This window comes from Myzus persicae, unplaced genomic scaffold (genome assembly GCF_001856785.1).
Source record: "Myzus persicae strain clone G006 unplaced genomic scaffold, MPER_G0061.0, whole genome shotgun sequence".
Taxonomy (NCBI): Eukaryota; Metazoa; Arthropoda; class Insecta; order Hemiptera; family Aphididae; genus Myzus; species Myzus persicae.
The window spans coordinates 115,113-139,368 of record NW_019104015.1 but is presented as its reverse complement, the minus strand read 5'-3'; the positions used below and the strand labels follow the sequence as shown (position 1 = coordinate 139,368).

The 24,256-nt window shown below is 28.0% G+C and overlaps 1 protein-coding gene across 3 annotated transcripts; it reads right to left on the bottom strand.

The window, feature by feature from the left end:
* Positions 1 to 1,694: 1,694 nt before the first annotated feature.
* LOC111037615 (protein ELYS-like) lies at positions 1,695 to 19,417 on the bottom strand. 3 transcript variants are annotated; one of them, XR_002604894.1, is made up of 25 exons: positions 18,902 to 19,417; positions 17,718 to 17,858; positions 17,340 to 17,487; positions 17,148 to 17,282; positions 16,939 to 17,089; positions 16,618 to 16,810; positions 16,439 to 16,553; positions 16,023 to 16,319; positions 15,761 to 15,954; positions 15,475 to 15,655; positions 15,269 to 15,409; positions 14,921 to 15,086; positions 14,619 to 14,855; positions 14,417 to 14,534; positions 14,162 to 14,331; positions 12,811 to 12,920; positions 12,600 to 12,744; positions 11,790 to 11,962; positions 11,570 to 11,681; positions 11,248 to 11,494; positions 10,120 to 10,226; positions 4,689 to 9,624; positions 4,305 to 4,426; positions 3,912 to 4,025; positions 3,550 to 3,632 (listed from the first exon to the last, which is right to left on the bottom strand). XR_002604894.1 is itself a non-coding variant. In XM_022320281.1 (24 exons), the coding sequence occupies exons 1-24, from the start codon at positions 19,115 to 19,117 to the stop codon at positions 3,548 to 3,550; spliced, it is 8,640 nt and encodes a 2,879-aa protein (XP_022175973.1). In that variant the 5' UTR covers positions 19,118 to 19,416; the 3' UTR covers positions 1,695 to 3,547. The 3 variants fall into 3 exon arrangements, 2 of the variants coding, with proteins under 2 accessions (XP_022175973.1, XP_022175974.1); XM_022320281.1 differs by lacking the exon at positions 3,912 to 4,025 and having other exon boundaries at positions 1,695 to 3,632; positions 18,902 to 19,416; XM_022320282.1 differs by lacking the exons at positions 3,550 to 3,632; positions 3,912 to 4,025 and having other exon boundaries at positions 4,299 to 4,426.
* Between the last annotated feature and the right edge of the window lie 4,839 nt (positions 19,418 to 24,256).

Below are 24,256 nucleotides of genomic sequence, written 5' to 3'. Positions count from 1 at the left end.
GATCTATTATTAAATTTTAAAATTTTAGATATAAAACAAGATATAGCTCAAAAGAAGTTAAAATATTTTGAATGTAAGGAAATGTTAAAATAAACAGTATCTAAGATTTCTTTTTAGGGTTACACAAAAAGCCTATAAATATTCTCTTGATTCTTCTAAAAGTATACAATTAAGTTTTCTTAAGAGAAAATATTTGAATGGTTTGAAAAATGTTGAGAATAAAAACAATAAAAAATATTTTTAGATTCAAGAAATGCGAACAAATTATCTACTTTATATACCTATTAAATAGTATTAATAAGTTGAAGAAATTATGAAAATTCAAAAATGGTAATTCACTTAGTTGCTGAATTGATGACATTAATAACATTGCAATTTCAGTTCAGAAATATTATCAGTCTTCAAACAGGTGTTCAATAATAACTGGTCCTTTCAATTACATACATTACATAATGTCAAAAAAAAAAACATCTTTTTTTTTTTTCTTTATAAGTTTAGGGTAATTTGAAGTATCAAAATGGAGTAAGTGACCTGTGGTCATCTAATTGTTAAAACTTTTGTTTATACTATTTATAAGTTTTTTTAACAGGTTAACCGCTATGTGTACCATTTTTGGTACATGGTTGATTAGCCATTCTTGCTAATCCAAAAAGTAGCGAACATACCTTATTTGCTATGGACCTAAAACTTTATGAAAAAGTTTGATATTTTTATTTTAGTTTATTATGTGATTAAATAATGTGTTTTTATATCGAAATTAATGATTTTCAATCGTGTACCAAATATGGTACACGTAGCCCCCTGGGAAAGTCAGAACTAAATATAATTCGATAATTAATTATAATTTCGTTACTAAGGTAATATCCTTGAATAGTATCTGTCAATAACACTATTTTTGACCACTCGTTGAGTGCGTTTTCAATTTTTCATAACTGATAATGATTTTGTATTATAAATTGTAAAATACGATTGTTGGGAAAAAGTATATTTTTAGACTTGTATACAAATAATACCTATTGAATAATAGTAAATAATGTATATTATAAAATGTAATATAATTAAATTATAATTATAATATTATTAGAATACATACATTATTTAAAATTAAAATTAAAATTGTTTTTTTTTATTTTTTTTACCTTAAAAAATGAATTCATAAGATATCTATGGGCTGGTCGAAAATTTGTTTGTCTGGTGGGCTACGAAATATTTTCCTGTGTTAAAATCGTATTTACGTGTACTATAATAGGTACACTTAACACTTTTTGGCAAAGACTCCCGTGTACCACTACTGGCACACAAAAACTTATTGGAAAAACAACAAGTGTACCAAAAATGGTACACGTGGCGCTTTTGGCAATGTACTGAAAAATGACGTAGCAGTTAACCTATTAAAATTTTATTTTCAATAAAGTTTATCAATCAACACAGATAACATAGGTAGTAATATACATAGGTATAGTAATTATTTTTAAATAAAAAAATCTACCTTTGACTATGTTTATAAAATATTTTTAAGATGCATTAATAAAATAATTTATTTTATTTAGAAATATAAATCAGAAAAAATAATATACATCATATTAATGTACACAAATAAACAATAAATACCTAATTATTGTGTTGTATTAAAGTTAGGGTAGGTTATCAACTATATAATAAAGCATATGGATAATTTTGTTTTCAAACAAAAATAAACTGTTTTATTCTCTAAAATACACAATTGTCTGTTATACAGCTTTTTTTTATAACAAAAAAATTATATTAAAAATAAAATTCAAATTTTTTTTACAATTGTTGAGGTTTATTATTGTGCACTAAGGCAAACTCAACAGATAACAGTTGACAATCAAAACTTAAATGACAATAACAAATACCTATTATATACATACAGTGGCGGATACGGTGTTGAATTCTGAAGGTCTTATAAAAAAAGTTCTATTTATTATAATTTTTTTGTAAATATCAAATCTCCAAGTGAGGCCCTGCTGCCCCTCTTATCATCCACCATATGTACATATTGTGTAACGTTGGAATACTAACACAAAACAATGATAAATAACGCTTATTAAATAGGTAACTATTTAAACATAAAATTCAAAATAAATTATGTATTTTCTCTTGAATATTAACTGAATTATGTAAAAAATTATATTTTATCATAAGGAAAACTTTTTTTTATACAACTCAAGTTGTTCAATCACATTTTGCCTAGGAAAAAATTAACCAAAAAAAATAAAGCTCTACATAAAGGTATATCTAGATTATAGAGTTCCTCAGTTTACGGCAAAATCTTATTAACTTATGGGTATTTCGCTAAGTGAAGTAATTTAACCAAAATCGACAATCCATAATTTTTATGGTAAAATAATATTTATTTAAATGCAAATTATAATGTAAAATAAGATAGTATAATAACAGTTATAGCCTTATATTTTAGATTCTTTTTTAAATTGATAAAACAAATAATGATGTTTTAATTACTGTGAAAATATCACTAAAACTAAATTTTAAATCAAAATTATTCTTTAAAAATTGTTGCTAATTAGGTCACCTATGCTTTTTTATAAATACTGCAGCCTACAATACTATACTTAAATTTACTTTATTAGTTAAAAATAAAATAAAATAATTAGTCAATTAAAAGTGAACATCAAATGTTTAATAATTACATCATGGACATATGAAGTTGAAACTCATAGTAATAAATTGAAATTCATGTTTTATTAATAATTCACGTTGTATACATTTTTGCTTTATCTGCTCATTTATTTAATAATCAGTTGGTAAATATATGCTATAATATTATACAATTATAATAATTAATAAGAATAACACACATTCAGTACATTTTGAGTACTGAATTTCAAAATCATGTAACACAAAATTGTATCATTATTTCAGAGTTTTAGATTTTATATAAGGATAATCTAATTTATATTATAATTCATTTTAAACATAAATACATCCCGATTATTAACATTCACTATTTAAACAAATTAAATAATATCATTGTAACTACAAGAATATTTGAATACACACTATATCATTGTAACAGGTTAATTAATAACTTTTGGGAAAGTATTGTTAAAATTGTAATTATAAACAATAAATAATATTTAATAACTTGATTCAATTTTGTTCTTAAAAAAACAAGTAAGAATGGAGATGTGAACAGTTAACAAAATCAAAGTATAACTATAATTTACAAAAAAAAAAAATGATTAAATTAGACAATGATACTAAAAAGTTGTATTTATTTTTTTACCAAACATACATAATTATAAATATAATAATAAAATTCAAAGTCAATTTTTGAAATTATACAATTGGTTTAATTTTTTATCTCACTGCAGTAAGATCACATTAAGGGGAAATGTTAACATTTATATTTTTAATATGTATTTGAATAATAAGAACATATGCCAGAATTCAAGTTTAAGGTTCTGCTTTACTATTTAATTAATTATTGATAATAAATAAAGATTTATTCTTACTAACATTTAGAATAAATCTTGAGATATTTGCTAATATATTAGTGTAATTATTAGATTTTTTTAGATTTGTTTTTTTTCAGATTTTTTCTCTTTTCTGGTTTTGGCACAGTGATTTTATTAGTTGTCGTGTCTTGTCTGAAAAATGTAATAAGACAAATATATTTCAAGTAATCTACAATATTAATAGTATAAGTAAGTTATATGTATGAATATATAATCAATATAATATATTTAAGTTATCTATAAGTAAATCTATATTGTGGAATGTAGGTTCCATACTTGAAAAAGTGAGATTTAAAATTTAAAGCGCACTCATTACTGATTGAAATTTCTTTAAACTTGATACTAAAGATAAATTATTATATTAAAAATACAATTTCTAGTGAATAGAATTGTTAAAAATTGTGTACCTACTTCAATTAGAAGGTTATATTTGTACTAATAATTGCCTCAGTTTATTCCTCGACTATCATTATAAAAGCCACATTTTAGGTAAATTCTTTGGGAGAAACATTCTTTAAATCCTGTCTAAAAAGGTTAAAATCGTTAAAAATATGGGCTTTGATTAAAATAATATGATTACTACGAGTTAAAAATGTTTGTTTTTAATTATGAATAAAGATAGATAGTATTATATTAGTCATCAAGTATTACTTAGTTTAGTAACGAGTTGAAACATACAGGTACCGTAAAACATTAAGGTTATATAACATTTACAGCCTTATTAGGTAACTAACAATTTTCACTTTTATTTTATTAGTTAGTATACAATTTTATTTGGATAGTTGAACAAACAAACTTTCTTACCCAATAACAGATGTGGATTGTAATGATTTATCTAATATTGATTGTTGAAAACGTGTCATACGTCTTTCTGAAGTAGAAGGTGCTTCAATTAATGGTTCTATCGGCGCATGAACAATTGTTTCCTTAAATAAAAATATAAAAACTTTAAATATCTGAATGTTGGAATAATGGATAGTTAATTGTTTATTAGAGTTGTTGATTCTTAAAAATTACAATGTTAAGATTTGTAAGTAGCTAAAATAGTAGATAGTAAAATGAGTATCCCTTACTATTTCATATTAAGAAACCCACTATCTGAGGCCACATTAAAAAAAAACTACTATTTTTGCAAATATTAACTTAATTTAACAAATAACAAATATTGACATCCTTAGAAACACTTACCTTAATATTTTTGGTTTTGCGCTTAGGCAATAATGCTTCATCCTTTTCAAAGACAGATGAAGCTGATTTCCTTGTAGTTCTCATTTCAGGTATGCTGCTAACAGATGATCTTCTACTCCTGTTAATGGGTACTTTTGATTTAACTGATGGTTTGATTTCACTCTTCGCACTGTGAATAGGATCTAATTCTACAATGCTAGAATTTTGAATCATTGATCTTGTCATAATGCGATGAGAATCTGTTGATTCATCCGAAGAAGAACCTTCATTTTCAGAATCCATGTTAACCATACGTATTTTGGTTCGTTTTTTAGCTGGAGTATACAACATATGCTGAGAAATGTTCCCAGCAATTGGTGATAATTGTTCAGAGGAATAAGAGGAATTAGAATTTTGATTACTTTGATTAAACGCATTAGAATTATATTTAGATTCAGCGACTACTTTTTTTTCTTCCTCAACATGATTTTGGATTTTTTGTTTTTTTCTGCTCTTCAGCGACTCTGATACCGAGCGTTTTCTCATTTTTTCTGACGAATTTAATGCTTTTTTTAAAACTCCCATCAGATCGTCTTTATCGGTAGAAGTTTCATCATCTGAAATCAATATATTTACACTTGAACTTCGTTTTGGTTTTGTTTTCACAACAGAAAATGTTAAGACAGGGTCTGGTTGGAGGGATTTAGATCTTCGTGGAGTTCTTATTTTTATATCTTGTTGACACTTAAGGCTTATATTGTCGTGTTCTATTTTTTTTGAGGAATTAGATAAGAAATTGAATTTTGATTTTCTTTTTAATGTTGTATGTTCAGTTTTTATGATATTTGAATCTAAATTTGAAGTTTCTTCTTCAGGTATTTTCTCTAAGCCAAACACAGTTTTTCTATTAGTAACTTCTGATTCTTCTATAGGAGCTAAAGATTTTGATCGCCCACTTCTACGTTTTATCAATGGAATGTTTTCTTGGCTTTTTGATCTTTTTCTCGATAATGACACCCTTACTTGTCTACTGTTATCTTCAACCATTCCCGAACTACGGAAAATATTTGAAGAAATGGTTTCTAATTGTACTTGTTTGGGTTCACTTTTAGCTCTCGATCTTGTTGTTATTGTATTAGTGTCTACTGGTGGAATCGATTTGGCTTTTTTTATTTCATCAATTTCAAATGACATACTTGTTTTATTTTCTTGAATTGGATCAGATAACAATTTCTTTTTGTTACGAGTTAATATTTGTTCTGTTGTGGAAGGAACACCCAATAAACAATCTTTTGTTTTGGAAATACTTTTTCTAGAAGATGAACGCAGACTATAGTTTTCAATTTGTGGAATATCCAGGGTGCTTTTTTTATGACTTTTATCTAATTCTGCAAGATTTTCAACTAAATTTGTTTTATTTTCATTTGCAACCTTTTGAATACTACCAGAAGCATCTGGGAATTGTAGATCAACAGTTTTAACTGTAGTTGTATCCAATTCAATTAATTTTTGTACAGACGTGATTAGTTGATGTGATTCTATTTCTTCATTATTTAAGGTAGTATTAATGTTTTCATTAATATTTTGTTTTTTTAATAAATTATCATTATCACTGAAATCATTAAATTGATCAATGTTTGATGAACAAGACACAATAGATGTAGCACAATTAGAATGAACTTCTTCAGCATCCTGTTTGTTCAACTCGACTAGTTGATGTGATTCTATTTCTTCATTATTTGAGCTAGTATTGATATTTTGGTTTTCTATTAACTGATCATTATCACATTGAGAATGAACTTCATCAGCATCCTGTTTATTGATGATGTCAATTGGTTCAGTTGTAATGCTTCCTTGGGATATTGGAGAAGTTTTTTCATCTACAATGACACAAGATGATACATCAGATTCCATCGTATTTACAGAATGTGTATCAACTGTATTAGATAGAATCTTATCTGTTTTATAAATTTGTCCTTCTGATTCATTTGGTGAGGATGGGTTAGTTTGTTTGATCGTAAGTAAGTCACAACATTCATAACTCGACAAATCTTTTTTTTCCAGTTCAAGAGATTTTTTTGATAAATCTATACTTGTACATGGAGTTTGCTCTTTCTTTTCAAATACTTCCACGGAATCAATGTTTCCAAAATAAATGGGTTTTTGAAGATGGGAATCACTTAACATAGTTTGTCCATTGTCATTCAGTGTTTCGTTAAATTCTTTTAACTGTGGTTGTAAATTATTAGAATCTGCATTGTTCTGTGTTTCAAAATTGTCGTCTGGATTACTTTCAGGTAACGATTCTAGCTCTAATATATCTTGAATTTCACCCTGTATTTCAACTTCTGTTTCTTTATTAGTAATATCAACTTCATTCTCAACTGCAACTGACTCTTGTGTTTCAAGTTTATTGGCTTGTACATCTACATTATCTAATTGTTCATTTTCAAAACTATATAAATGGCCAAACAGAAGCATAGGCTTCTTCTCGGGAATTTCTTGTTGGCCAAAAAATGATTCCCCAAACATAAACGGAGAAGATTCATTAACATCCATTTCTAGCTGATCTGCTTCAACTCCAGTCATTGTAAGATGATTAAAACCATCATCAGGTATGGGATTAGATTCGCTTCTTGACATTTCAAAAGAATTATCATTATTAAGAGACATATACTCTTCATTCTGGTCAATACATACATCATCTTTATTGTGTTCAATGTCATCAAGATTAATAGGCTCACTTACTTTATCTGTATTTTCAACTACTTCAATAACATTATCATTGTCTTTTTTCACACATAAATCATTCGTGTTGTCATCTTCGATTATAATACTATGAGCATTTTCATTTTCTTCATCACATATCTGATTGTTCTCATTTGAATGAGATTCTTCACTGACGTCATACAAAATAGGAGTAAGATTTTCTAATGAACTGGATTGTGAATCAATGGGATATACTATTTTATCATTGTCAACTAATTCATTCTTTTCTGATAATTTCTCATTTTTGAGAGTTGTTAACAATATCAAATTATTTGCAGCACTTTCATCATAGAGTATGACATTTGCCACTTCAGAACTGTTTTGTTCAATTGCATCATCAAGTACTTCTGAATTGTTTTCTTCGCTTGCAACATCCAGTAAGACACTTGGTTCCTCTGAACTTTTTTCTTCACTTCCAACATTCAGTAAGACACCTGGTTCATCTGAACTGTTTTCTTCATTTCCCACAACCAGTAACACACCGGGTTCCTCTGAACTGCTTACTTCACTTTCATCATCAAGTATGGAATGTATTTCTTCGTCACTGTTTTTTCCACTTGTATCATCATTAATTATGACATTGGGTACTTCTAAATTGTCATCATTGTCGCCAACAAGTATGCTATTTGGTTCTTCATTTGCATCATCAAGCATGGCATTTTGTACTTCTAAATTGTCTTCATTTTCACTATCAAGTACAACAACTGGTTCTTCTGAAGTATTATCGTCACTTTCATCATCAATTATGATATCTGATTCCTCTGAAAGGTTTTCATCACTTACATCATCTGGGTCTTCCAAATTGTCTTCATTTTCATCATATGATTTGTCTGCGAAACTTTCTGCATGATATTCTTCTTTATTCTCAACACATTTTAAGTCTGCTTGATCTTCTAAATTATTATATATAACAAGTTCTGAGTTATCCTCATCATTATCATATTTTTTATCCTTATTTCCAGATCCAATATATGTTGAGCGGCAGGTTTCTAGATTTTTCTTTTTGTCATTTTCATCAAATTTAACATTTTGTTGTTCTAAGCTGGCCATGCAAGGTTGTTCCAAATTACTTTCTTCACTTCCTTCACTATGTAGATCTAAATCATTTTCATCTTCTCTTCGCCATATGTTTTCACTTTGTTTAGGGGTTACTTCTATTTCAGATTCTTCAGAGTCTCCTTCATACTGTTCGGATATGTCTAACTCTTCAACTTCTTCTTCACAGTCTTCTTCAATTTCGCTATCTCCAATTTCGTCTTCTTCAATTTCACATTCTCCAATCTCCTCTTCGATTTCATCTTCTCCAATATCATCATCATCATCATCATCATCTTCTTCTTCAATATATTCTCCAAGTTCCTCATCATTACTATCTTCACCACCTTGTCTCTCTTGAGATTTAAATCTACCATATCTTGTGTTTTCTAAATCACTGTCTTCTGACATAATACTGCCCTCTGATTCAATACTGCCATCTGATTCTTCAATACTGCCACCATCTGATGAACCTGCAGATAAAACGTCACTTTCATCCTCATCTGAATCCAACAAGATTAACTCAATATCATCATTCATTTTTTTTACTGGGAGCCGGTCATTGGAGTTTGTGTCCAGTCTACAGTCAATAGAAACTTTATTAATAAGTGGTTTTTCGGTTTTACTTATATCTTCTTGGACATTTGGAATTGGAGTGTAATTATTGGTATCTAAAGGAATCAAGGTAGCATAATGCGGATTTAAGTTTTTCTTCATATCTATTGGATATGATTTTGGAGTCAAAAGTTGAGTGTTGTCTTCTTTCAAAGACAAACTTGTATTTTTTGGTGATAATTTTGATACTTCAATTAGTTCAACATCCTCATCCTCATCATCAGATGTTAACATAATACAGTCCTCATCTGATGGAATTGAAATCATATTTTCTTCTTTGGTTTCATTTTTAGACATATCATCTATTTCAATTTGTTCATTTCCAGAACATGAATTATCCTCAGAAATATCCATTTTTTCATATTCATCACTCTTATTCAATTTAGAACTATCTTCGAGTGACTCCTGGGAAGTTAATGGTTTTTCTTCAGAAATTTGATTTGGTAAATCATTGGCATCACTGCTATCAACACTGTAAAAGCTTTCATTTTCAGGATTATCAGTATGTTGCACATTAACCACGTCTTCAGGATCAACTCTAAAAAATAATAATTTATGATATGATTAAAAAATAATTGATTGATGATTAAGTTAAGACAATTTTTTAAATCATTATTTTTTTAAGTTTTTACTTTTTTTGAATTACAGCAGTTTAACCTTCATCGTTGAAAGCAGAATATTTTTCTGAGTATTATTATGTATAATAAATGAGTTTAGGATGTGTAAAAACTTAAAAAATGTTTAAGGTCATTTATATAATTTATTTTTTAAACAACTAGAAGCAATGTTCATTTTTTTTTTTCATCGACCTTAAAACTTTTTGAAATAATGAGTGTTCAATTATACAAAAATCATTCAGTATTGTGATGTTCACAATTTCTCAAGATCTTAATACATTTTATGATTGCAAACATAAAAATATTAACTCAATGTTTTGAAACAATATTTAGTATACATTTTTCAAGTAATTAAATATTTTTCATAAGTATAATAGATACTAAAAAATAATAAACAGGCAAAATCAAAAACATACCTTTCAGGTGTAGTGTCAGCATTACAAGGTAGACTAAATCTTATTGAAGACCTTGGAGTTTTATCATTACTAAACGATAATTTGTGTTTGTTTGTTGCAAGTTTCGTCTGAAATCATAATTAATTTATAATAATTTTACATCAGAATCTGAATTAAACTACAGAACAACAAATGTTATGTTAATTCATAATAATAATTAATATATTTTGATCTAAATTCAAACTTTGTGATGATTGGCGGACCTTTTACAAACTTGGCATATAGAAATATTCCAAAATATATACTAAAGGTTAAATACATATATATAATAAATTATTATTAAAAATGAATAAATGAATACATTAAGCAGCTGTTTTAATAATATTATACATTTGATATAATTATTTGATTATTTATTTACTATTTTGGATACAATGAAGAACATGAAATTCTTAAACAAAACTTTATTCTAATTAAATAAACTAATTTTTTGTTTTAATTTTTTTTAAGATAATGGACCTGACTGAAAGCTGTAACATTTTTCATAACATAGTAACAATGGATTAGTTAATGATATAAAAATATTGATTTAATACTTCCTAGTCTAATGGAATTTATTTGTTTAAATGTACTGTACTAAAATGTAAAAAATATATTATAAACAAATAATAGTTACTTAATAATATAATACATTATTCATTATTAAGTATGATATAATATGAGATTTAATCTATTTCTGAAATGTCAAAAACTATATATCTAAGACAGTTATAATTATTTAACGGGTATTTAACTTGGTATTTTATTAAATGAACAAAATTGAAATTAAATGGACAAACACAATAGTATACCCAACAAAAAGAAAGGTTAAGATTGTCACTTGCCTATTAGAAGTTTTTCGGTAAGGGTTCTTCAGATGTTTTTTGGCCTAAAATAATTTCAAACACTTTAACCTAAAATGAAACAAAATTCTACCTGAAAACCCCTTGAGATGAAATACTATGTACCCGCTACCTATTGCCAATAAATACCCAGAAATTATGAAAAATACCCAATGAAAATCGAAGTCTATTTTGTGTTGGTTACACTATGATAAATAATGTTATTGTACAAAATTGTGTATATAATGTAATACTATAAAATATGTACCTTTAAAATTGATGAGTAGCTTGTAATAGATGGTGATGCAATGGTTTTTTCAACTAAAGGAGTATTGAGTATTTCTAATACTTGTTTTTCGATTGGTTTTACAATTTCATTATCGGCGATTGGAGTACTTAATAAATTATCATCGATTTTTCTGCGTTTTTCATTACAAATCATATCTGAAGGTGAAGGTGATTCAACTAAAGGTGACCGTTTCCTCATATTATTATTTGATGGTAAGAAAAGATCACTAAACAAAACAATTCAAATATATATAGTAAGAATTATCAAGTAATTTAAATGGCAATAATAAATAATCGTTTACATTGAATTTGATGGTGTAAAAGATGCACTCTTTCTTTTTACCAAGTTATTTGTTTTATTCCTATCCATTACAAACATTTTACTCTCATTGTTCATACATTTCACAACAACGTCTAAAAAATAATAAATTAATGTAAGCAAAACTATTTATAGTAGGTGGTATTAACACACTGACATTGCAGTATTTTACAATAGTTTTAGAATAATACACATTAACTCACTTGGTTTTTTATATACACTTTGAAGAGGAAGACGGCCATAATTGTTTTTCATAATATTAGGAATACTTTTTTCAAATCCATCGACTAAAAGACTAGTAATTGTCAGAGCATCATTATTATTTGATTTAAGGTTAGCTTTTAATGTTTGATTTAGTTTGATAGCTTCCTTGTGTCTAAAAAAAAAGAATGTATGTATGGCAAAGTACTAACTCTAAATGTTCAAATATTATGGTAAATTTGTCGAACAATCACAAAATATTGTATTGAATATATTATTTTAATAAAATGTGCACAGTTTATTTTAATAAGTATTTTATACTATGGTTTGCAATATATTTTAATCACTGTTTGTATATACTGTTATGTTTATCTTATCAAATAATATACTGACTAAAATGTCAAATCATTCTACACAGGGCAAAATAAATGCTAACTTAAATATCTATGAATTATTTTTTACCCATGTTATTTGTTTAAACTTTTTCAATTATAAAATACAAAAATATTATAAAAATGAGAAGATGGGATAATGTAGTCCATTGCTAGTAAAACAATATATTTTTGTTTTAAATGACAAGTAATAAATTCAAGTTCAGTAAACCCAGTTATTTTTATAATTAGCATGATAAGTATATTGTATCATTAGGTACAAGATATTACTGAATACATTTTTAAATATTGAACAATAACATAGAATAGGTTTTATAAGTGATTGGAAATGAATAATAATGTTAAATTAAATACAATATTTCAAGATGCTCTAGAATCTCATTAAATAAATATGTTTATACATTTAATAATTCCACTTACCTTCCTCGCTGTAACAAAAATAACAATTGAAAAGTTAATGTCTCTGTATCGTCAAACTTTTTCAAATAAGATAAAAATAGTTCTGCTTCCTCGGCATCCCAGAGATACTCTATCAAACATTTTAACCTGTTTGTTTCTCTACATCCTAATAATCATAAATAAAAGAACATTATAAAGAAGGTTTTAATAAATTTATAGTTAGAAAACTTACGGTCAAAGAAATATTCAAACAATGTTTGTTGTTCTTTAAAGGGCCTTGCTCGTAAATAAATTAAAGTATCAAAACATTGGTTGTTCATGATTTGCAAGTTAACATAAAACCTGAAATAAAAAAATACAAATGCAACTAGTCAATACTTACTTATTTGTTTGTATGCTTTTAAATTCAAACATATCAATAAATTATAAATTGCTGTAGTTAATTTAATATACATAATTGATTTATTAGGGGGTCTTTTATGTATCTCATATTCCCCACCTGGTGACCTCTTGCTGGTCATTTTTAAATGTTATATATTTATTTAAAATTTGTACACCAAACAGCAATTACAAAGAGGTAAACAAAACAAGTTGATTGATACAACAGTGAAAATAAAACAGGGTTATAAATATAGTTATGAATATAATAAAAAAATATTGAATATAGAGAAATGTAGAAGGTAGGAGTCGGGAGGTAAATGTTCTGAGCATGTGGTGAAGGGAATTGGTTATGACTGGCGTAAGAGATGGTGTGACTGGGGATAACAAAGTTAGCTGGTTGCGGGTGGGGTATGAACTCTAAAGCAAACTTTTTCAAGAAGGGAAATCCAAGGGGAATCCAGGGAACCATTAAAGAGACAATATGAATTTATGGACAGCTTCAATGCAGCGAGAGGATACAGAGAACTTCACGTATGTAGAAGTAGTTAGTATGATCAGAATGTTGAGAATGAAAGCAGCATATGCTAAAAATGTATTCTGTATGTGTTCAAGATGAAGTTGGTTTTTTGCAAGAAAAGGGTGCCAAATAATCATACCAAATTCAAAAAGGGGTCAAAAGAGTGATACATATAGTGAATAGAAGCAAAGGGGGCAGATTTCAATCATTGATGTTGCTCTTAATGAATCCGAGCACTTTCAAAGCTCTATTAGCGGTATAGATGTGATGTGAAAAAGAAAGAGAAAGTAGAATATCCCAAAGTTTTAAACAATGGAAGCATCATAGATAATATAAATATGGATGACTACTCCTAAATTAACAAATTGAAGCGTCGCTCTCCTAAATGTGGATTAGGGACAGACTGCTTTAAACTAAGACACTCAAGAGTTTTATGATTGATTTTATTTGTTATATAATTGATATACAATTTAAATAGAAGTAAATAATTTGTGAAATAAGTTCATACTGTTTATATATTTAAGTTGATAAAATAATTATTAAATAAATAACATATAGGTAGTCCAAGTAGTGCATAATTTATACAAATAGATGAAAAGATATATAACAATTACAGAACTCAGGGAATGTAAAAACTAACCAAATTTTCATGAACTTATTAAATGTATATCAGAATATATCTTACTTGTGATCATCGATGTTGACTAAACTGATTTTGGTGAGTTGCATGTAAAACCGTGCCCAAAAATATTGTTCTTTAAATACAAGTAATTTTAAGACAGTCCAGTGATACCAATCCCAAGATTTATCATTAACCATCCATTCATTACTACTGGCTAAGATTTCCATAGCTTCCTGAGAATAAAAAATAAATAAATATTACAAACAAGTAAAATTAAATGTGAAAATAATATATGATAATTGTGAGAATAATATTTACTCCAAACATGTCATGATCTAATAACCAGCTAGCACGACAAAGTGCATTCAATCCTTTATTTTCAATATCAAATTCAATAGCAAAATTACACATACGATTTGCTGTTATTACATCAATCCTAAAAAGATCATGTAAAATTATATATAATTCCAGTTAATTATATGTTTCAACAAAAAAATTATTTTAAAATATTAAAACTAACTCTCGTGATGAACAGACATCAATCAAAAAATAAATTGTAATAAAATCTTTGACTTGGTTAGAAAGTGCAGCATTTAAATAAATCCTTAATAAGCATTGGACATTAGATGGTGGATACAGGCCTTTAGTCTCTTCACCTCCTTCATGTTGCCATTGTTCAATTAATTTATTTCCTTTAGGTTCATTAGACACAAATGCATCAATAAGATATAATGATAAACCTCCAAATTCCAATCGACTAAAAAAGTATTATTGTCTATTAAATTAAAATTTTAGTTGGATTTTAAAGATTAAATTACTAACCGTTTAATAGCATACTGAATAAGAGATGAAAAATCACATTGTATGATTTTCTGAGTAGGGTCTTCTTCATTGGATTCTGGTAAAAGTCCATAGTTAAGAAAACATGTTACCGCTTTAAAATATTGAGTTACCAAATTTAGTGTATACACACGATAAGAATAGTCAACTGAAATAAAAAATTATTATTTGACTTGGTTGATTTTTTCACTTATTATAAACTATTATTATCATTAAAAATAAAATTTTGACATTGGGTATTTAAAAACATAGTAAAGAATTAAGAAAAATTCAAACTAATAATCATATAATAATATGAAGAATTATACATTCTCTGTTGATTATATTTACCATTTATTATATGAATACCATATGCATTATGCAAATCTTCCAAGAAATGTTTAACACACAGCATTTGAGATACACAATGATTTAATATCCTTTCATTTTTTTTACCCAATTGCGTACCAGAATAGTCAAACAAAGGAACACCTAAACCAGATATGTATTAAAAATAATTATAACAATCATATTTATCATATGCACTAGATATTTACATAATTTGTCTGCATATTGTTTTACAACCATGACATGCTTCCAAAGACATTGAACTAAATGTAAAATTGTTGCTTCACTAGATACATAGGTTCCATTTTTCCATTCTTCTGCACACGCACTAAGAACCGACATAATTTTGTTTTCGACTATAATTGATATTACAAAACTTCTTTGATCAGGCTGAAAAAATTTAATTTTATCATCAATTTATATAAGATTATGAATATAAGTAAAATTAAAAATTCTAAATGAACAAAATGGATGAAATATATTTTTATTTCTTACCAAGCTGTAATTTGCGTAATCATCTGTTTTATCCCAAAAGAAAGGTCTTAAATTTGTTTGTAAACACTGGCTAAATATTAAACTTGGATTTATTAATAACCTCCAATTTTTTAAAAGCAATTGATCCAAAATTTCTTGTTGAACACCAGCATGTTTAAATCTAATAATTTCTGTGTCTAATAAACAATCACATTCTGGAAAAAAAATTTTGAAGTATATATTAGAGAACAAACGACAATGATTATTACTATAACGTTGTTACCAAAATATATTGAAGATGGATAGTAGAGTTCTTCAACATTGTTTCTAAAATTGTAACCGAATGGGCGCAATGTTTGGTCAGAAATATTTAAATCTAAATAACTGGCATTATGAGGCAATTTCACAAAACTAGCATAAGAATTTGATACTTTAAGATGATTTATATTTGATGGCATCTGGGCTTTATACCACTGGTTAATATCAAACAAAAAAACGTAAGATTCAGGGCTAGCATCTACATTTTGACGAATTTCCATTAACATTGCAAATAATCTAATTTCACAATCTTCATCCATATCTAAACAATGTTTAAAAAACACCATTATATAAAATTATATAAAATTTCATTGTTTACATATATTAGCATTTATCTTATTTTAGATGATCAACATTAACTAAATATAAATTTTTATTTACCAGTTTCATTTCTGAACAAGTTCACATTACATAAAGTTAATGCAGATATGCATCGACCAATTCCGGATTCTCTTCTTAAAGACATTTCTAATTTTATGCCATTTCCTTTGTATACCTTGGTGTTAACAAAATTTCATAAAAAAATTATTTTAAATTTAAATTTGTAAAATTTAACTCACTCTATATGACAAACAGCCATTTGACATCACAGTTCTCTGTTCGTAGGTTAAAGCAATCATCATTGCGTTTGGAAGTCTAGAATTGTCTGATTGAATAACCCAAAGATAACATAGATTGTTTGGATCATCTGATGGCTCAAGAAAAGTAATATGAGTTACTGGCATAACACATTTAGGCTCTTTTAACAAATATCTAAATAAAATAATAAACATCATTTCAGTTAGAAAATGATAACAAAACAAATAAATTATTTACAGGCTCATGCTCTTAGTGAGATTTATGATTTTATGAATATTACGAAAGAGTTATCAAATACTTACATTGTCCGCATCATTTTACAGTCCCATAGTTGGAAGTGGCCTGTAGAATATCCAATTGCAACAGTATTGATTTCTTCGTTATACAACAAACTAGATATGCTGAAGCTCAGTTTGCCACGGTATTGTTTTTTACAATAGATACAGAAATTTTCTAAGACAAAATATGATAATTAATAAACTATGAATAAATTATCTAAATTTTATTTTACCATTTATAAACATTGCTAAATGACAATCACTATCATCACTCATCTCTTTAACTTCTTGGCAATCTTCATTTTTTCGTATAACGAATAGTTTGCTTGGCCTAGATTCATTTACAACTATTTCATTTCTTCGTAATTCTATGGAAAATAAGAACTTTATTTTTATGTTAGGGGTATAATGTTTGGTTAACTTACGGTTTTCAATGTGACGTTGTCTTAGATCAACTGCAAAAACCGCTCCAGTTATCATTCCAACTAACAGTACAGTAGACATAACTTTAAACTCATCACAAAGTTGATCTTGTGCAAGTGATTCATTATTTATTGTAGAAATGTAGGATATCTGAATTAATTAACATAATTTTTTTTAATTTATCTTTATTTTTTTAAGTAAAATTACTTAAAAGGACATCACACCCTTATTATTTGTTGTCCCTTTAATAGGTCAACTGTTTCATTTATTAAAGCTTACTACAAAAAATGTATCTTGTGTCACCTGTTTGCAAGATGGATACAACACATATGGGTAATGTGTCCCTTTAAGATAATTTAATAAATTACAAATTAGCATACTGGATTAGGCATATGAATACAGCGAATGGTCGTTAATGTTGGCAATTGGCAAACAAACAATATACCAAAGGATTTACATGAACATCCAACTAACAGAATGTGTGGATTTTCACTTTTATGTAATTCTTGAACAAAGGTTATCTGGAATCAAAAACCAATAGTATCTGTTATTATTTTACAGTACCCATTAACTACAAAGGGATTTATAACACAAAAAATTGTATAAATACTTAAATATTTTTAGACTTTTTATAAAATGATGAATTTAAAAAAATTACTCATCATTTCTCCAATCTAAAAATAAATATATTGTTGAAAAGATTTGTGTATGCAAATCACACATCATTAATCAAAATACTAAATTATTCTTAGGAACATTTTTACCACTTATGTTTGTGAATGTTATAGGTAAGTAGGTACCTAAATTAAAATAAATTAATATTGCCCAAACACAATATATAATTAACAATTAATAGGCACACATTGTATTTAGCTTCAAATAAATAATTTATAAAATAGTCAACATTGATTTTATAAAATACAGTTAAAAATGTTAGCTTGAAAAATGTTTAATGACATTGAGAATCAATATGCTACAAATTATAAAAGATTAATTTTCAAAATATAGGTAGTACACTTTAAACTATAATTATTGTCTATAAGATTAATTGTCATCAGAATTTGTTCCCTGGATTTATTACCTAGGAACAAAACAACTCTTGAAATCTTAAGATTATTTTCTTCTAAAACTGATCAACCGCCTAGGTCCTAAGTTTATTAGGCCCTCTACCTAATTATTGAACCGGAACAAAGTCGATTTAAAGTAGACGATGACAATATCAACAATTTTTTGCTAGATAAAAATGCACCAGAATGTTTGGACCGAAACATTGATATAGCTTATTATTTCAGTGCTGTTTTTCTCTTTTCTTTACACTTGTATGGTCCAAATAATTTTTGTATAATATACCTTGACCAGCGAGAGAACAAGCCAATTCTGTGTAACCACGAGACTAGTTCCGCTATGGCAGGGTCACTCGCAGGTAATCGGGTGGGGATGGGCAGAAGAACAGAATTTTTTTGAAGAACAGTGGAGTGTTCTCTCGCTGGTTAGTGTATACCCAATAGATGGTACCCACTTACTCAGCCGTCTTGAGCACAACCGAAGTGGGTGCGCTACTTACCGTCAACGATTTGTCCTTTTGATTGGTGGCAAACGACCGGGACGACACAACGGACCCGAGCTGTTTCGAATAAAGTATGATGTCGGCCCCGGCGGCGAACCACGCATACTCGCCGTTGGAAATCAGACCGCCAGACTTGTTGCAATCGGATTCAAGCAGCTGGTTTGATATGTGGTGCGAGCCGATGACCTGCATCACTTGTTTCAGGGCGGACATGTTGCCGTACGCGGTCAGCAACGCTAACGCTCACGATGTTCGCGCACACGGTACGCGGTTGCCCGAGCCAGCCGGAACGTCCGCACTCGGCAAAAACCGAAAACACACTCTCTCGCACACTAAGGACACCGAACGCACATCGGTGGCGAGGTGTTTTTGCAACGCTTTTCGATCACTTCGCGGGAACTTCCATGCTTTTCCAGAATATTGTGTTCACTTTTTTATTCCCCGACCGTTCACAGTACCGACGCAGTACACTACTATCGAACAATTGGACAATCGCGTCGGTGCTGCTGGCCGTGCATGGCGGGCGACCGCTACCACTCCCCTCTACACCTTACCCACTGCGACCGCAGCTGGTCACGTGGTTGTGGTGCTGCAGTTGTTCGACAAATACGGTGCTGTTGTAACGGCAGAATGTTCGCAACGCGTAGATAAAACGACAGAACGTCCACAGGACGGGTCGTTTGCCTTTTTACTGCCGCGACCGGCCGAGTTTTTTGAGATAAAACGTTATCGGACGATTTTTCGGAGCCGTACGCGGGAACGCGCGCGATACAATGGACAAAAAATAATAATCGCGCGGAATTGTTGGCCAGGTAGCCATATAAATATTATAAAATTAAAATGTATAAATGTGTAGTAGGTACAGGTACATTGTAGACTGTTCCGCAGAATATAGTATTATCATCTGCGACTGTGATTGTCTTGTTCTCGCCTCCACAGTAGTGTTCACGACCGGAGGACATCGGTTCTGTCGTTTTGTGGCATTGCGACACAAAGACTTCTTTAAATGAATTCTTTAATGATACATAATATACCTAGAGAAGATTGTGTTGATAATATTACCTTCTGTACATCATGATTATGATAAAATTAAATGATGCTTATGAGGTACCTTACATAGGTAGTTATAAATGTTATAATAGTTGTAATGATAGTTATAAATTAAAAATTGATAGTTGGTAACTGTAGAATTATAGTCAATAGATTAAAGTCCGTGTTCCGCAATACGTGGTAGAGGGGCAGAGGGCAAATGTTTACTACAAATTCAGCGCACTGTTGCAGCCATAGCCATACAAATATTTATTTATTTATATGTCTATTGTGCAGCAGCTTCTACGTTTGCAAATATTTTGATAACCTAAGACCTAAACAAATTATTCCATTGATAAAAAAATTTGTTTTGTTATTTCATTAATTGCTTAATACTTGAGTAGGCGTGAGGCATAGAAATAATGAAATAAAAATTATTTTGATTTTATTCATTTAATATTAACATGTAAGAACAATCACTTGTAATTCGTTTTTGAATTTTTGACCTGTGTTAACATGCCTAGCGAATTTCCTTTAATTATGCATCACTATAAATAACAAATCCTAACATAATTTTATAATTATATGTGGTTACTGATTGAACGGTACATAACACTTCCTACATTTAATACAATTCATTAAGACAATACCTTATGGAGGTAGATATAAAGAATTCAAGTCATGGCAGTGTACCAGTGTGTAGGGAGAGCAGAGTCCTCCTCGTTGACGTTCAATTATCTAACCAATCATTCAGTCAAGTACAATAGAATGTCAGCATAAATATTTGGGAAGTACACCTACCATTGACAGCAGAATATGATTGTCAGAAATTAGGCACCGAATTGCCATGGCAAAAATCTTAATCTAAACTCAAGACTCGAAAGAACTGTTCTAAGCTACTGGAACTAATGGAGTATTAAACTTCAATATGTTTGTCTGATCATCAAAATAAGAATAATATATAGCATAAAATCATTTTACAAACTAATTTTTTAATGAACATATTTTTTTTTTTATGTTAACCTTAGTGCTTAGTAAAGTACTGTTCAGTTACATTGATTAAACCAAAAACAGAAGGCTAACAAGAGAAATATGGAGAAATTATCTTACAGAATCATTAGCTCCTTTACGTCAATAAAGTTCATACTTCTATAACACAAAAGTTAAAATTATTAGATAAAAACTATTTTTTACAAAACAAAACCGCAAATACTTATAATTTACAGTGTTCGGAAAGAACGTCATTCGTGAACACACATTTACACTTTCGCGTTCATATTTAATCACATCACTCGTTTTTTTTCAAATTGACCCTGAAGAACGTTTATATTTCAATGAAATTGAACTATTTTTAATTTTTCAATTTATTTGCCATTTAATAAACATTCGTTTAAAATATATTGATTAATTGTATTATATAATAATATTTTCTTACAAAAATTAATATCATAAAAAATTTAAAAAAATTAATGAACGACCTTGTGAACACATTCATTTTTTCAATGAATGTAACTGTAAATTTGTTCAATTGAAAAAAAACAAGTACATGAACGTGAACAAATTCATTTTTTTAGTAAACGTTCTGAACACTGATAATTTATAAGCAATACTACTAAATCAATTTATTTATGTTTCATATTCGTGTAAAATATAATTAATTAAGTTATCTTGTAATTTAAGTTTTCAGTCTGCCGGATTTGTGTTAATTTAATAATAGTTCAATTTTGTCTTGTTCTATCTTTCTAGAAAATTGCACAACAGTAAACTATAAATAAATTATTTAAAAAAGTCTATAGAATATTAATTTTTTCTAATGTTTTTGTCTATGGTGGTAAATTAGGACTTTCATATTCTAAAAAATTGAGAAGCAAAACTATTTTCATTTATGTTACTCATAGCTCTAACTGTTCTAAGAATAAATTAATAGTCATCACAACCAATATTAAACACATAGTAACTCAACTTTTTAGATTTAATATTAACGGTGTATAAGTAACAATATCTTTAAAAAAAAACTGATAATGATGTTTTAATTTGTAATTTCTTTGCAGAACCAGAACTACTTTTTACAACAGTTTTTACGTCTAGAATATTCTTCTTCTTAATAATTTTATTTATGTTCTAACATTTAAAATATAAACAGCACCTATAACATGATTAAATGATTTTTAATTATTAAACATAATAAATTATAGTTTAATTCTGTGTGTATTTCTGAACATAGTATAGATTTTATTGATTAAGATCTTTCAATTACAAGTATTTAGTAATACCATAATGGAAAACCATCTCCCAAATAATATAGTAATTAATATTTATTCAAAATTAAAAGCTTGAGTATGCTTTGTAATTGTAGGATACTTACTAGGATTATCAATTGATTCCTTAATAAAATGGTAATTTTAACATATAAAATTGAATTTATTAATTATTTTAAATTATTAACATAATTGAAAATATAATACTTTTAGTTAGGTAGGTAACACAGTATTTTTAATAGGTTCCTTAAAATTATTTTATGTTGCTTATTTTATTTCAAAATAAATGTATTATCTCTGTCTCAAAAGAGAATAATCAGTTGACCAACCGATTTATGTCAGTGCTGCATCTCAAACCAACTGCCCAGTGTTAGCTTGATCATTGGGTTCTAGAGTCTCCAATCGCATCATTCACAAAGAGCAAAAGGTGATAAATTAAATAATTAAGCTTTCAATTAATATACTTTTATAGTTACCTAATAATATGTGATATGTTGTTCGATCCAGTCTGTGTTTTGAGTTTTCTACCAAAGCATACAGTATGTTATACCAATTTTACAGACAATCTTGGTCCTCAGATAAATTTTATGAAAGCATATTGAAAAAATGGTCATTGTTTACTTGAGAAAGACTTTTCCACTTTTATGGAATTGAATTCCTAACTCTAAAAAATTAGATTTTTTGAATACTAAGAATTTTTTTAATGTTCATAATATTGAAGTGAACAATTTATTTAAAAATATAAGTAAGTAGTTTTCAAGTAAATTGTATGACAAATTAAAATATTTTTAATTGGATAAATAAGTTAGCTTATCCAATTGACAATGATTAATACTTTTGACAAAAAATATAATAATTTTTTTTCTTGTAGCATTTTTTTGGCATGTACGTTAAGGGTGTTCACGGACAAGAATGCTCTACTACTATGCACATATTTACACGAAAAGCACCGAGGAAATTGCCTATATTGAACTCCTTAAAATGTGTCTGTATCAGATTGCATGCAATCAGTCATCAGTCTAGCTAGAGCAGAAGACTTGTAGCTCTAAAAAATCAAAATATATGTACTAAAATGTACAAAATATACATCTTAAAGTATAGAATCGAAGAAATATGCACTAAAACCAGAAAAAAACTCGAAATATGCATTTATATGCAAAATAAAATTTCAAAATTAACTTTTTTTCAGCATGAAACGTATTTGTTTCCTACTCTGCTATTTTTGTGATCGTGCAAAACAAATATGCAAATGCTATAGGTCCTCTGCCCTAGTCATTACCAACTTCATCCATCACCGGGCATCACAGAATTATATTATACTATTTACGTTGCTAGTAGCTTCAGAAAATTATCAAATTAATTTACTTCATACATAATACATCATCTTTGGTTTAAAAGAATATGCAATTTTTTTGTTTTAAAATATTTAAAAAGTGGCCCTCGCAAAGTTTTTCAAATTCCTGATATGCCATTCTGCCTTTAAAGTTACGGGCTCAAATACTATAATTATATCTGATAATACAGGACACGAATACACGATCATAAAAACTGGTGAATTATTTATCATTGTTTAAATTTTTAAAGTAATTGCCTATTTTACTCCTTATAATTTTCATGAACAAATTAATGAATAACATATCCGCCGTTTAACACTTACTGACATACCAATTAATACTAAACACTCATTCCCTTTTATAGTTATTAGTTAGAAATATTATATAATTTAGATTTTAAATATTATGGAGATTATAGATTTATAGTCCTTGCATATTTGATCATACGTAAGTTCATAAATCTATAATAGGTTTTTAATAAAGTGTAAATCATGTTATGTATTTTACTTTTACATAATAATATTATGACACAAACTAAAATGTGAAATTATGACATAAGTGATAAAAATAAATAATAATAAATACTAATAATAATTTATACTCAAGTATGAACTACTTTTTTAACATTAATAATGTTTGAATCTTGAATGAATCGTTGCACTTCTTCACATAGCAATTTGATATTTATACTGATGTTTAAAGATGTATCTAAAAATTGTGTATTGCAGTCT

What these genes read in the sequence shown, in the direction of transcription:
- LOC111037615 (XM_022320281.1), bottom strand. Translation starts at nt 19,117, where the DNA reads ATGTCCGCCCTGAAACAAGTGATGCAGGTCATCGGCTCGCACCACATA. An exon ending in TCCATCTTCAATATATTTTG is followed by an intron (nt 15,955 to 16,022) that starts GTAACAACGTTA and finishes TTTTTTTTCCAG; the next exon opens with AATGTGATTGTTTATTAGAC. An exon ending in TGGTATTCATATAATAAATG is followed by an intron (nt 15,087 to 15,268) that starts GTAAATATAATC and finishes TTTTTATTTCAG; the next exon opens with TTGACTATTCTTATCGTGTG.